General features: G+C 35.8%; 1 protein-coding gene across 1 annotated transcript in view; it reads left to right on the forward strand.

The window, feature by feature from the left end:
- Positions 1-15,390, forward strand: part of ARHGAP20 (Rho GTPase activating protein 20) — a 131,448-nt gene that overhangs the window by 83,871 nt on the left and 32,187 nt on the right. Inside the window, 5 exon segments of the mRNA XM_017883268.1 lie at positions 3,916-3,957; positions 4,879-4,963; positions 7,792-7,869; positions 10,131-10,197; positions 12,740-12,928. Of these exon segments, the coding sequence (XP_017738757.1) occupies positions 3,916-3,957; positions 4,879-4,963; positions 7,792-7,869; positions 10,131-10,197; positions 12,740-12,928 (461 nt within the window).

Below are 15,390 nucleotides of genomic sequence, written 5' to 3' on the forward strand. Positions count from 1 at the left end.
GTGTTAGCCAGGATGGTCTCGATCTCCTGACCTCGTGATCCGCCCGTCTCGGCCTCCCAAAGTGCTGGGATTACAGGCTTGAGCCACCGCGCCCGGCCGAGTGAATATTTTTTTAAAAAACTATAACAATTTATTACTAGCAGAACTGTCTTACTAAAAAAAAAATGTTAACACAAATTGTCACACTGAAGTGAAATACAAGAGGGAAGCTCAGATCTTTAGGAAGGAGTGGCAATCATTGGAAATGTTAGGGAAATCTAGGTCATGATCCTTTTAAAATTCCATCGGGTAGCAGGTTAAAGAAGCAGTCTCTCCAGTTACTATAATAACTGTTTTTTGTAAATGTAGCCAGCCACAGTGGCTGGTGCCTGTAATCCCAGCTGCTTGAAAGGCTGAGGTGAGAGGATCACTTGAGGGGAGGAGTTTTGAGACCAGACTGGTCAATATAACAAGATTCCATCCCTACAAAAAAAAGTCAAAATATTACGCAGGCATGGTGGCATACACCTGCAGTCCCAGCTACTTGGGAGGCTGAGGTGGAGGATTGCTTGAGGCCATAGACCTGGGCAATATAGACCCCATCTCTAAAAAAATGTTTAAATTAGCTGAGCATGGTGGTACCCATCTGTAGTCTTAGCTACTTGGGAGGATGTGGCAGGAGCATTGTTTGAGGCCAGGAATTCAAGGCTGCAGTGAGCTGTGACTGCACTACTACACTCCAACCTGGGCAATATCTCTAGCCGGAACAAGACTTGGTCTCAAAAAAAAAAATAAAATAAAAGTAAAACTAATAGCATTGAAATCTAAGACTGACAATTGCCAGAATCTTTGAAAAACTCTTCATTGAGTCAAATTGAGGAAAGAGCAGACAATCAATGTGAACTTTTCATGCTTTACTTGAAAACAGGGTAGTCACATCCCAAAAAAGCCCAAAAGGAATTTCATCTCTATCACTACATATACTTTGATTCACAAACTTAGGTAAATATCTACCAGAAAAATAGGTGCTGCACCTTGACTTTACAAATAATGGTACGATAGAATGGGAAAATTATTCAAAAAACACACACAGTACTTGAATCTGACAGTAGTCTGTCTATAAGAATCAGAAAATAATATGTTAACTTAAGTACCTACTGTGAATCTTAAACTACAAACTCAGGTATGCATGTTTATTTATAGATCAAATTAAAACTCATCTTAAACCCCCATTTTGCCAGGCTGGTAGGAAATCAGATTTTCTTCTTGACTGGAACTGCTGTTTTTGTAAGGTAGAACTAGAATACAGGAGATTTCTAAGATGCCTCCAAAACAGACAAAGGGCTTCTGACTTTAGTCTGTTGTGGTCACTGTTGACATTTTTTTCTGTGCTCAGAGTTGTCCCTGTATATCCAGAGATGTTCTGCTTCTTTGCCATAAGGGGCGGGCAGAGGGTGGGTGGAAGGTATCTTTGCCAATATAAAAACTTGGGTGCCTAGGACCCAGCCTCCCTAATGACTCCTTAAAACCATTTCCTCTGGGTTCTTTCTGTTTCCTTCGGGCACCTTAACTGAGTGACATATGGTTCCCGGCTCACTCTCAGTGATGACAGGCCTCTATAATTCTCTCCTCCATAATTTGAGAGAATCTTCTAATCTGCCATGCCCTTTTTATTTTCCAAGATACACTGCTTTCTGCTGTCTTGGATCTTACTATCTTTTTAAGGGGTTTACGTATTTGTAAAACTCAGAGATAGCCATTGACTTTGAAGTACTTCTATTTTTAGTCCCTTAAAAATGCCTGAGATTAAGAATTACTAAAAAAGGGAGTCCTGGATTCAGGTATAGAGCAGGGGGGAAAGGGAAATATATAAGAAGATTACACAAATTCATCTCCATACGTTAACCTGACACATTCCATAATTTATATTTTGAAGTAGTATATGCTATATATTCAAACAAGGGAACACAGCAATGAAAATGAATTGGCCGGGCGCAGTGGTTCATGCTTGTAATCCCAGCACTTTAGGAGGCCGAGGCAGGCGGGTCACCTGAGGTTGGGAGTTAGAGACCAGCCTGGCCAACATGGAGAAACGGTGTCTCTACTAAAAACTACAGAATTAGCCAGGCGTGGTGGTACATGCCTGTAATCCCAGCTACTCGGGAGGCTGAGGCAGGAGAATCGCTTGAACCCAGGAGGCGGAGGTTGTGGTGAGCCAAGATTGCACCATTGCACTCCATCCTGGGAAAAAAGAGTGAAACTCCGTCTCAAAAAAAAAAAAAGAAAAAGAAAAAAAATAATTATCTAAAACTACATGTAGTAATATAATTAAATATTATAAACATAATGTTCAAAGAAGCCAGACACAAAATAGTATATACTTTATGGTTACATTTATGTAAAGTACCCAAACATGCAAAACTATTCTATGCATTGGAAGTCAGGATAGTGGAAACTACTGCCTTTAAAAGAACATAAGGGACCTTCCAAGGTGATTTTCTGTTTCATGACCTGGGTGCTGGTTTATGTGAGTGTGTTCAGGTTGTTAAAATTATTCAACCTGTATATGTAAGCTTTGTGCAGTTTTCTCTATGTATCATTTATTTCAGTTAAAAATTAAAAAAATACTAAGTGTCTTAAAGGGGCAATTTTCTTTAACTGCTTTGAAAAACGTTAGCAGGTCTGAAGCAAACCTCTTATCTATTTCTCAACAGATTTTTGCTAAATAAATCCAAGACTTGACATAAGTGAACCTAGAAAATCTATTTTAGAAAAGAGAGTACATCAAACGATAGTAAGGAATTGTGAAAGATGGAAAATGTATGCTCAATGGTTAAAAAAAAAAAAAAGTGATACACTTTCTGATGGCCAATCCTGGCAGATTGCTTATGGAGAAAATTGCTGAACAACAAAGTTAGTGAATAAATGTATTTTTGGAAATAATAAAATAACTAGGATTTCCAACATCTCTAAAAAGATTAGAAAATTAGCCAGGCCTTGTGGCATGCATCTATAGCCCCAGATACTTAGAAAGCTGAGCCAGCACGATCTCTTGAGCCCCAGGAGTTCAAGGCTGCAGTGAGCCATGATCATGCCTCTATACTGCAGCCTGGGCAACAGAGCAAAACCCCTGTCTTTAAAAAAAATGAGAGAGAAATACGATTTTAAAAGCTCGTTAGTGACAAGACTACATAGGAATAAACTTTAAATTATTTTTAATCTTAAGAATTAAACATAATAGTGAAATCAGCATAAAAATGAATGCTAATTTAGTTGCAAATGGATTGATCTTAATCAGAAGGTTTTAGTTATTAAGAATAAGTTTTCAATTAACTAATTTACTAAATGGTAATCTTGCTGTATGTGCTTTTTAAAAATGTTTCTTTTCCTAATAGCAAACTGGTTTCTGGGCAAAGAGATTTCCATCCACATGCCAAATTTCTCTTAATCTGTGTATTCTCAATATTAACCATACTTTCTATTTGTATAGCCGTTTGAGCTACAAAAATACTAACCCAGTTTTATAGATGTAGAAACTGAGGCTTAGAGGTTAAATGACTTGCCCATGATTGTCTAGCTTGCATATAATTTTGAAACCAAGTGTTAGATTCCAAATCAAGTACTCTTTCCACTATAGGAACTCTCTCTCACTGGTATAATACCACTTGTAAAAAAGCAGTAAAGTAGAAAAGAGGGTTTGTCTTAGATCCATCCAAAAGGATTTAATAAAACTACATTTGACTATAGTTTTTCCAAAGGGATATTTTCACTGCAGAGTTCTCCAGAACACAGTTATGCCAAGGTTGTAGCTTATGTATGCAACTGCATTAGTAACAACAGGCTGTTGACATTTTCATCTGGATTGACAATCCTAAATCTGTTAGCATAGGTATTTTATGTGGTTTAATTTTTCTCTCCCATTTTCTTTGATTGCAGTTCTCCAGAACAAAAGGACAAATGGCTCTCTCTCCTTCAGAGGTATTTTTTCAGTATTCATATTTTTAATCTTTAACCTTTAATAAACAAATTAAGACATTTTCTGCAGAGATGTGCCCCAAATTATTCCCCTTCTCCTTAGTCAAAATTGTTCATTTGTCCTCTAAATAAGCTGCTGTTTATATTGTACACTAGCTACTTACTTGCTATAAATAATGTTCTCTCATTACATGTATTTCTTAACTTTCTAGGAAGGAGAACATTGAGGTCTAGTTACATCATTTTAGACAGAAGTTAGTCAATAATCTCCTCTCTTTTTCCATTGTCTCCAGCCTACCAATTGGAGCTAACAGTTTCCTCAAAGTATGTATTAAGTTTCCATAAATGCAGGGTTTTCTGCTAAGCACCTCAAAAATAATGGTAGTTGTTATCCCTACCATTGAGCATGCAGACTAGAATGATTGATTTAGGCTCATCTATTAGACTTACAGTCCTTCCCTCCCTCCTGTCCTCTCTCCCTCTCCACACAATAGGATAACCAAGATTTACACCCTACTGGGGAGTTAAATGAGAAGTACAAGGCCATTGCTTTGGTTTGACCTTATACAATATTTATTATATATGTTCCTATACTTATCAGTAAGGTGCTGGACCTGTCCAAAGAAGACAGGGAAACTTTGAGGGTAAAACATTACCCAGAGGTGCCCTAACCTGGTTGTGCTTCTCAAACCTCACTTGACATGGATGTCCTATTTTTTTGTGCCCATGCCTAATGTCCTGAATTTTTTTATTCTCTTCCAACCCATAATGTAATCTGACTTTGCTGAGTCTTCTCATCTATCTTTTTAAAAAATAACATATAAGTATATTGGAAAATTAGAAAATAGGTTGATTTTTAAAATAAGCCATTAGCGAATTCCATCTGACTCAGTGTTGTTTTGGGTTGTTGTTGCATTTGATTAGATACATCAATCTAGAGAAAGAAAAGGACTACCCGAAGAGCATTCCCCTCAAAATCTTCGCCAAGGACATTGGGAATTGTGCCTATGTAAGTGTTTCTAAGCCAGAAAATTAAATTCCAAGTCCCTGCATAAGACAGAACACTATGGATAAGAAGAGAGACAGGCAGGCAGGCAGACTGTGTATGTGCTATGAAAGGTAGGCATTTAGAAATACCATAGGGAAAATCCTTTTTCCTGGTTATATGTATGTATTCATATATATGAAAAATAAACCCTAGAGAAAATGAAGCAAGAGAAATTCATATGAACTACAGTATTTAACATTTACGCTTGGAAAGAACATTGCTTGTGAGATGTCTCTTTCCTCCCTCTGGTATGAATATTTCTCTGAATCTTTTCAATAGCAGCTGCAGAGGCTTGTAGTAAAGCTGTTTCCACAGGAGTATTTCCTATTATTATTAAGCAATTTTTCCCAACTTGTCACTTCTTAAGCAGAAAGTGGTTTTGAAAAGTTCTTCATTCTTTTAAGTTTTTAGGGATTGAATTGCTTAGGTTAATAGGAGGATGATCTAGGAGAGGTGACATTTTTAAAGGATCAGCATTTTACTACTTCACAGTGTTTATCATATCGATCACATAAATGCTAAGTCTTTAACCCCAGCTATTATGTATAATTTGATGACTGAAATCATAGTACAAGAGATAAATGTTATCAATTATGAAAAATATGAAAACTTGTGAATATTTTATGATACTGTCAATTGTCATACTTCACAGCAGCTCTAGATCACACAGAATAGCTTTATTTGTGTGTGGAAAAATATATAGTGCAAAATAGTTATGTTTTGGCCAAAAGCAAAAGTTATGCAAATGTTCTGACCAACTCCTGAATGCCAGATGTCACTGCTTGAGGGAAATACTCAAATTTTTATAGTACGAGACTACAGAGATCTGTAGCAGAGTAAAACAAAACAAAACAAAACAAAAACCCTGTTTTTTCTGTCTGCTTTGATTTAGTTGTGGCAGTTGGTTACATTCAGGATTTCCTGTAAAATCCCTTAATTTTTTTTTTAACACTTTCTTTTCAGTATATGGAAAGTGTGTACTTGAGAAAGGACTGATGTCCCACTGTCATTTTGGAAGAGAAGATAAGAGATATGGTCAGGTTGGGTGCTCTGTTTTTATCACTAGTACCCTGGTTAAGTCAAGGATGATGTGACATACTCTGTCCTTTGCTCTCTAAAGTAGCTTTCATAACCATACTCTCGTTCAGGGAGCCCTGCCTCCAGAGCAGTTCCCCCAAATAAGAGTGCATGTGTGGGAAGCATTCTTTATCTTTGCCCTCTAGTTATACATACCTTGTCAGTAAATTATGCCAATATGGAACAAAATTGCCACATTTTCAGTTTTGTCTGTTATTTGTTTACTAGCCAAAGAGTTCTTTCTGCTGGAATTCACTTGTTTTGTATACTGGAAAGGCATGTAGGAAAAAGATATACTTTCTATAATTATGTTTTGAACATATGTGCCTAGTATTAAGAAAAACTATTATCTTAGAAACCAGGTTATTGGGAGGACAGATTCTTCACGTTACAAGACTTCATGGGAGAGTTTCTTTAAATTAAATGGAAAAAATTTTAGACTTTTTAAAAATCAGAAGCCTTTTTTAAAATTATCTCTCAAGTTAAAGCCCAGTATGTCATATACCTATAACGCTCTGGTAGAAGACAGACGCTGGGTTGAGTGCTCCAAAGACTCCCTGTTTCACTCTGAGACAATTTTGCACAATCCTTGAGGCTACCAGGAACAGTTTGAAATTGTGCATTTAAAATGCTTTTTTAAATTAAAAATCAGTTACACAATTTTTAGAGGCAATTTGTCATATCAAATAATTCACTCATAGAGAAGAAATTCTATTAATGGAAAGATAAATAATGAATTATCAGATTTCAGTTACCTTTATTTTGTATCATTTTGTATTTATGCTACTTTTTTATGCCATTTAAGCTTTCTTTATCAGGGACACAGCCCTAATTGCTGATTTAATCTTATAATTCTCGTGTAAAACCTATGTATGTATCAAGTTTTTTACAACATAGCATTGTTTTATATTTAAATAATGCATTTTGGAATTCAGCAATCTCTACAGATATCTCAGAATCTTCTTAACTCTTTTACTGTTTGCTGCAAATTGTCTATTTTTAAGTAAAAGTATTCAGCACAGAGCTATTATAGATATTCTGTTCATTGGCAGAGTTGATAATAGAATTGAGCTTTCTAAAATTTTCAATTCTTTCTTCTAGAGTCATTTTTTTATGTCCTCCAAAGATTTCAACAATTAAAATCTTAGTGGCCACAGTGTGTGACACATGGAAAGTTCCCAATAGTGACTTTTAAAAATTCAAAGCTTTAAACGTCTTTTGTAACCAGTTATTATCCTAATTCTACCTAACCTGACTTTATACCATGCAAAGAAATAAAACCCTGTATTGTGAAAACACTACTAAGGAAGAAATAGAGATTCAGCTCTTGCCTTTTTTTAATTACCCATTGCCTTATGGAAATACAATTATGGAAATAAGACAGAGGAGCAACCTCACTGATTTATTTTTTTAATTGGGAGCTGGGTCCATGTACTCTCTCTGAAATATATGTAGTCTTTCTTTTTTGCTTAAGTTTTTATATTCTGTAAGCCATGCATCCTTTAAGAGAAATGTTTTATTAGAGGGCATAATTTATAAGGAAATGAAAGCAAATTATAATCAAAGTTTTGTGTTCTCCCTAAATCTTATGCTTTACTCTATGCATACTTGAAATCAAGATTTGCCTTTCAATAATCATTTGACAGTGACTATTTGTTAACCTGTTTTAAAATTCATTATTTTATAGCTATATTTCTTATTTTTTTCTACAGTCTAAAACTATAACAGTAATGAATTCAGATACAGCGAATGAAGTTATCAACATGTCATTACCAATGCTAGGGATAACTGTAAGTTATTCTGCTAGACATTCTTAATTAAAAATAAACTTTGATGATTTAAATTTATGTAAGTATTTTCCTTCCATCATAAGACAGTTGATTATTAGAGATACCAAAGTCATACTTTACTCCCCAAAATATAGAAAATAAGAACAGTAAAGCTTTAATATGATTAATATATGGGTGGTGCTGTTCTCCTATTTTAAAATCTGTGTGATCTGAAAATTATAAGATTGGACTATAATTTTAAAGTGACAACATATATTTTATTATGTATGCTGTATATATATGCAAAAAATTTTTTGGTATAAAGTTCTTAATAAAGTTTCATATTTCTTCTTGCCTTCCTACTGGTCACAATTTGACTTTTTCCTTATATAATTATCCTGTTATTATCCCAAGACTCGGTCAGTCTTAGGATGATGAATTCTTAAGAGTTTGTTCTGTAGTAGAATTTTTACATAAAACCATATTGGCTGGCTACAGGACCTAAGGATGATATGGTTAATACCTCTGATAAATTGGTTAGTAAAAAGACAAGCTTTGAATTAGATCATGGATTTAGAGAGCTTTAGTGTGCACACCACATTCTTCCCTGTTTTAATTTAGCTTTGTAGCTTTCTCTTTTCTGCAACAGAGGTGAATTTTTGAGAACTTTAGGAGTGGAGAAGATTAGAACATTTGAGGATGAGGTAGAGGAAAGAGAACTGGAAGACTGTCCTCATCACCTTACTACCAGTTGTATAAACACCACCCAATGAGTACTTTCATTAAAGGGAATGACTTTCAAAAGGATGATAACTAAAGGAAGCACTTAAAAACACTATTCCTTCAGTGAGATTCTCTGTAAATATGAAAGTACATTGTATATAAGCAAATCTAAATACAGTTAATAATACTGTGGAATACTATGGCATGTCTTAAATATGTGTCGTGTTACATCATTCAAGGAGCACTGTTTCCAGAGCAATTCATGACCCATATTTAAGACATGCCATAGTATGATTACTTGTGTTTAGTTTGCTTATACACAGTACTATAGTAAGCCCTTTAGAACTCAGGACAACCAGAATTTGGGATAATCTGATAATTAGTTAAATTTAGTGATATAAATTTGATTACATTTAAAATATATGCACTGGGTAAAGTAGGCACCTCCATTAATTTCTAAGCTATATGAATATATTTTGGAAGAAACTAGATAGTTTTAGAGGTATGTAGAGGAATTAATGACAGGATTCATTCTCTTATCTATGCTTTTCCTTTGGATAAAATTGTTAATCTCCTCAGACCAAAAAAGAACTGTTAATTAGGAATTGAGACTATTTGGTTATACCAGTTTTAAGGGATTATTACAGTGTGTTCAGACACTATATAAAAGAAAGGATTTTATTAGATTGGTCTCCCTATTTACCATAAATTTTTTGACTAGGAGGGATGGGGCAGGGAGGAAGTAACAGATAAACTGAGTATGGGGGGGTGGAATGGTTTTTATGGTATTATAAGGTCAGGGCCATGATTTTTTATCAGAAGTTAAAGGCAAGGATATGAAATATTGCCAACAGACTTATCTGTTCTAGCTTCATTTAAAACATTTCTGCTTTATCCCTCCTAGAGAATTCAGAAAAATCTGTATAATTTAGTATCATTTCTTTCAAGTGGGATTTATAATGTTGCTGGATTATAATTCTGCTAGTGAACAATTTTATTGTTTTCCATGACTGGGCCTATTCTCTAGAATAGAATTCCTGTCCTTTCTTTCCCCAGGACTGAACTTGCCTAAACTAAAGCCAGTAGAGGTTGTGCCAATTACTTATCTCCTCAAAGCCTCTTGGTCATTCTCCTGCTCAGAAGCAGCTGAGCTAATAATCAGCCTTTGAGATATTACTTTTTAATCATAGACACAGCAGTGTTTTGTGGTTTTCTTGATAATAAGGTTGTCTTTGCAGGGGCATGTTGGAGGTTAAGCCCAATATTCTCTGAGAAGTGGAGGAACATAGCAGAAGTCAGGACTCTAAGGAAGAGATTAGCCTTTAAGAGCCAGGAAGATTGTTTTACCTTTGTAAAGGGGCCTAACTATGATTTTACGCTCTCTAGGCTACCTATATAGTGAAGGCCTGATTCCACTGCAGTTCATGGATCTCTAACCATCACTGAGTAGGGGGCAGGAGGGAGGACACAAAACCAAAAAAAAAAAAAAAAAATGTGTCCTCATTCAAGTATCAGATGTGAAAGATTTATTGTGACATTTAACTCTTTTTATCTCTAAGGGCTCTGAGAGAGATTACCAATTGTGGGTCAACTCTGGAAAAGAAGAGGCTCCGTACCCACTCATTGGTAAGTTTTTGCAAAAGTCTAAGATAGCATCGATTGTTTTTTTGTTTTGTTTTGTTTTGGTTTGGTTTGGTTTTTTTTTTAGACAGAGTCTCACTCTGTCCACCGGGCTGGAGTGCAGTGGTGCGATCTCAGCTCACTGCAAGCTCCGCTCCTGGGTTCACGCCATTCTCCTGCCTCAGCCTCCCTAGTAGCTGGGACTACAGGCACCCGCCACCGCGCCCGGCTAATTTTTTGTATTTTAGTAGAGACGGGGTTTCACCGTGGTCTCGATCTCCTGACCTTGTGATCCGCCCGCCTCGGCCTCCCAAAGTGCTGGGATTACAGGCGTGAGCCACCGCTCCCGGCCCGATTGTGTTTTAATTATAAGTTTAAGTGTCTCCGAGAATTGGTCATATGGTCCTAAGCTTAAATACTATTAAATAGGAAATTTCATGGTGTTCATTTAATAAATATCTGTCAAGGATTTACTATGTACTAGACAAATAATATCTCCTCATTCAAGCTAATGGTGTAGTTGGGAAGAGAAATACAAACTTTTCTCTCTGCTTTTTCATTTGACAAACAAGAGTCATCCTGCCAAAGCTTTTAAATATTTTCTAAGAAAGAAATATGTGTTGGTATTTTCTCCATACATTTATTTTCACATTCAGTTTTTACATTTCCTGTTCCCTTACCTACTATGTGCCTCTATGGAAGACCATGTAAAATACAACCATGCATCTTAATTCATCAGTGAGTATGTAACACCTGCTATATACCCAGAACCTTCCTAAGCTTCATGAAGAAAATCAGATTAACCCATTTAGACTCCTAAAAGTCTTTATTATCTGCTACTTCAATAACTTAATTATTTTGCTATTTCTCTAGTCAGATTTTCCAGCATTTGTCATGAGGAATTGTTGATAAATATGTTCCATTTTACCTTATTTAAGCCGTTAACTAAAAAAAAATTTCTTGATCAGTAATTTCATTCAGTGTGGTTAACAGAAATAGAACAATTAAAGGACAGTATCTTTATCAAATCTTGAGATGATGACGATGATAATCATGATGATGACAATTTCTGTTAACAATTTTAAAGTGCTTACTACCTGCCAGCCATCATGCAGAGCATATTGTATGCATTATTTCATGTAATTATTTCATTTATCTGTGAGGTCACAACTGTGTAATTCAGTGTTTCAAGTGATCTTAGTAATCTAAAACCAAATTTTTCTACAAATGTATATGCTCAGATTTAGAATACAGAAAGTGATCATGCACAGAGCTGAAGACAAAATCGACTGTATTTTAGATTTTAATGTTGTCATTTTGAAATAGTCAATGAGCAATAAAGTTATTAAAAATCAAACACTTAAAATTATTGTTTTAATAAAATATATTAATGAAAACTATGTAGATGGCAACTTTTAGGCTTATGACAGCCCCAAGCTTCCTGACTAGCTCTTACTGAAAAACAATGGGACATAGGACATTATTGTCCCATGATTTAGCAGCAATGCTTAATCATTATTTTAATGTGCTCTGCAGACCTCAATTATAGATTAACTGCCGGCTATTTTGATAAATTGATTTCGTTTGATTGTCATAGAAGCCTTTTTCTGCCTTAATCTCTGGAAGCTGCTGTAGTACTTGATATTAATGAAACATTGACATTGTATGCCTAGACCAGGTGAAAAGGAAGAGTAAGAGTTCACTGAGTTACATTTAGTGATAAGTCAGGAATAGAAGGGAACTTGCTCTCTGTACTTAAAAAATCTACATCACAGTGGTATTTGAGGATCACACTAAAAGGACATAATTACTTAGAATACTAAAGAGTTAAAATCATGTTGTAGTCAGATGTCCAGGGTTTCGTTTTTATAGTTTGTACATTCCTTTTTGCATCTGTTTCTGTGTTTCTGATCCCCTGCAGTCTTCCTTCTGATCATTGCCTCTCAACATCAATCTCAGAGGGCAACAGTGAGAGGGAAGCATAAATCAAACCAGTCCCAATGCTGTTGAGTAACTAACTATATAACTAATAAAAATTAATGAAATGTTTTTAGGCAAATATCTTGTGTTAAATAATATTAATAATAGTGATACTTGACATATATAGATCCTTATACTTCTGTGGTAGGTAGAAAAAATGTTTTAAATCATAGATTTGAGACTGAGCAAGGACATGTATTTGCTGAAAATTTATAGATCTAGTTAATGTCAAAGGAAACAATAGAATACCTTTAATTATCCTTAGATGCACACATTGGAAAAGTCAGCATTATGGAACTGGCAAACTGATCTGTGCATTCATTCCAAACAAGATAATCTTTAAAGATTTTTTTCTTCTTTTTCTCCCTCCTCCCCTTAAAACTACTTTGGTAGGGCCACCTGCATGCTGGTCTCCAACTGTAAGAGTATAAATGATCATTCTGTTAAACAAAGGGATTCTTTATGCCAAAAGTACCAGGAGTAAATTTCAGTACACTCCTATTTTGTAGTACACATGCTGACAGTACCAGTCAGCCTGAAGTCTACATTTAGCTTTTTTTCTGTGTAGGGCATGAATATCCATATGGAATTAAAATGAGCCATCTTCGAGACACGGCACTCCTGACACCAGGATCAAAGGACTCTACCACCCCTTTCAACCTCCAAGAGCCCTTCCTTATGGAACAGCTCCCCCGAGAGATGCAGTGCCAGTTCATCCTGAAGCCTAGCCGCCTGGCTGCAGCCCAGCAACTGAGCGGTGAGTTGCTTCTAGCAAAAGTTTTCGTTCCTGAACATAAATTTAGTACTCAAACCTCCCGCCAGATGAGGTATTTTTTCTCGGAATTTGTTAAGTATTTTGAAAAGGAAAGATGGACTTTTAGAAGATGGTTTTATAAATCAGCAATAGGCATGATTGACTAAGAATCAGCAGCTAGCAGCTAGTAGCAATACAGTCTGTTCCTTCTTTCTTCACCATTCTTTCCCCCTTAAACCTTATTCCTACTGCAGAGTCAAAGGCACTAAGCAGTACTGCAGGTGCTTCAATGCCTTCTTTGTACTGTAATACACTCCAACTGTGTGTTCTCCCTAAATGGTTGCATTATAAAAAGGAGGCTGTCAGTGATGGGTGTCAGAAGATTGTGATGCCCTACCTGGATTCTGGTGCTGATAAGTATGTGAAGACTAAGATGATTTCTACAGAAGTCTCTCCTTAGCCTACTAATCTAATATGAATTCCCTGTGAACATAGCAGTCTCTTACCCACCCCACAATAAAGACTCTGGAATGATAAAAGTGATGTTCAATATAAGAGAACCGCAATTTACCCTAACCCAAGTTTGAGCTTTAAGCTCTGTCTGAAAGGAAGATTGTATAAGCAACAGAAGAAAATGATACCAAAAAGTATGAGTGAGAGAGTAGAAAATTGATTGTGAATTTCTATAGCTACCTTTGTCAGTGTGAACTGGGAGACCCAAGGATTTGTGTTTGCAAAGAACCAAACTTGGACCCCAGGCGTAATAAGTTTAAAGGGATGACATAGACCTTGAGAGATCACTGAGACCACCTTCCTGCCACTTGACAGATTATTGGCAGCATCTGAGTGCCAGGAGAAAGTCTGAAATTCTTCATCTGTGTGTGATTCAACTGATATAGTATTAATGAAAAATTAGCTCATATTGTTTCTATCTTCATTACAGAACAACCCTACTTTAAGAAACATTTGTATGTACCTATCTGAACTTGTAGAAAACAAATTAAATCAGCACTCATTGTAAGGAGTTTTTTTTGTTGTTGTTGTTGTTTTGCCTTAAGTGTTAATACACACCAAGATTGTTTTAAACAGAATCTCCTCTAATGCATTTAAAGTTGTTTAATTTCTAATTTATATTTCATACTAAAACATAGTTTCTGAAATAACTACATCAAGAAATTGTAACAGCGTTGTGAAACTTATTTTCCTTTTCGCCCCTTTGATTCAAGATTTTGACATTTTATTGGACAAAAAGAGTTATAACCACCATCTGTTTTCTTCAGCCAGCCTTTGTTCATTCTATTTTTCATCTCTGGAAGCTCAGATTCCTTCTGCTTCATTTCAAACCTACTAAACTCTACCACTTTCTCCATCTGTTAGTCCCCCTGTCCATCTTTACTTTCCTCCTTACGCAACTTGAATTCCATGGTTATCGTGATCATCCCTGTCTAGCAGAAAACTTCTGTTTCTTTGACCCTCTTTTCTACATTCCTATACACCTCCTAAAATCTCATCTCTAGATGAACTCTTTGCATGGTTGGAAGAAATCATATAGCATCAGGGCTACTCTGTATCATTAGTGACCAACCTTAATGGGCACTTCATACTGGGAGAGTAGTCTTAACTTTGTTTCTGTGCAGCATTCTCCAACTACTTGAATCAACTGTCTTATATAAATTTCTACCCACATAGACATCCAGCCTGTCACTTTCTGTTGATGACCTAGCCTCAAATTTATACTTTACCGAAGTCATTAGTAAATCAGTAGATCAATCATTAGGGACTCCCTCATCTTGCCAACATCAGATACACAAATTTACCTTGAATTTGTTAACAGTCATCTCTCTATAATAGTAAATTGAGATTTTGGACTCGAAAATTTTTTGGTCACCTTGGGTAATTTTGAAAGCAGAACACTGAGACATCATGATCTTTCCATCCACTAAAATGTGAGCTCCATGAAGGCAGGGATTTTGGTCTTTTTTGTTCACTTCTATATCCCCAGTACCTGGAAAAGTGCCTGGCATATACAAATAAGTATTCAAATCAATATAATCAATATGTGTTGAGTGAATGAATAATAGGTCTGTTGTCAGCTCATTAAAGATACAAGGGGTATCTTTATAACTAGACTGAGGAGAATAATAATCTTCCACTCTTCTACCTTTGTACCTACGTTTTCAAAACTGTTTTCTGGGTCCTTGTCAACTTTATTTTATAATAATCAGGAATCCTAAGGAGTTTAACCAGTTTTTCTAATGATTTGCTCAACTAACTTGTAGGCATCCTTTGCTTCGTTTCTTTCTATTGGAAGTGAGGGTAGATGATTCCAGCTATAAATGATTCATGGTAAATGGGATTAGGGATGGAACAACTATAGACCAGTGATGCCAAGGGCCAGCTAAGAGCATCAGAATCGCCTGTGTAAAAAATTACAGGTGAACCACTAATGTTGTTTCTTTTTAAGT

This window comes from Rhinopithecus bieti, unplaced genomic scaffold, assembly GCF_001698545.2.
Source record: "Rhinopithecus bieti isolate Rb0 unplaced genomic scaffold, ASM169854v2 scaffold_11964, whole genome shotgun sequence".
Taxonomy (NCBI): Eukaryota; Metazoa; Chordata; class Mammalia; order Primates; family Cercopithecidae; genus Rhinopithecus; species Rhinopithecus bieti.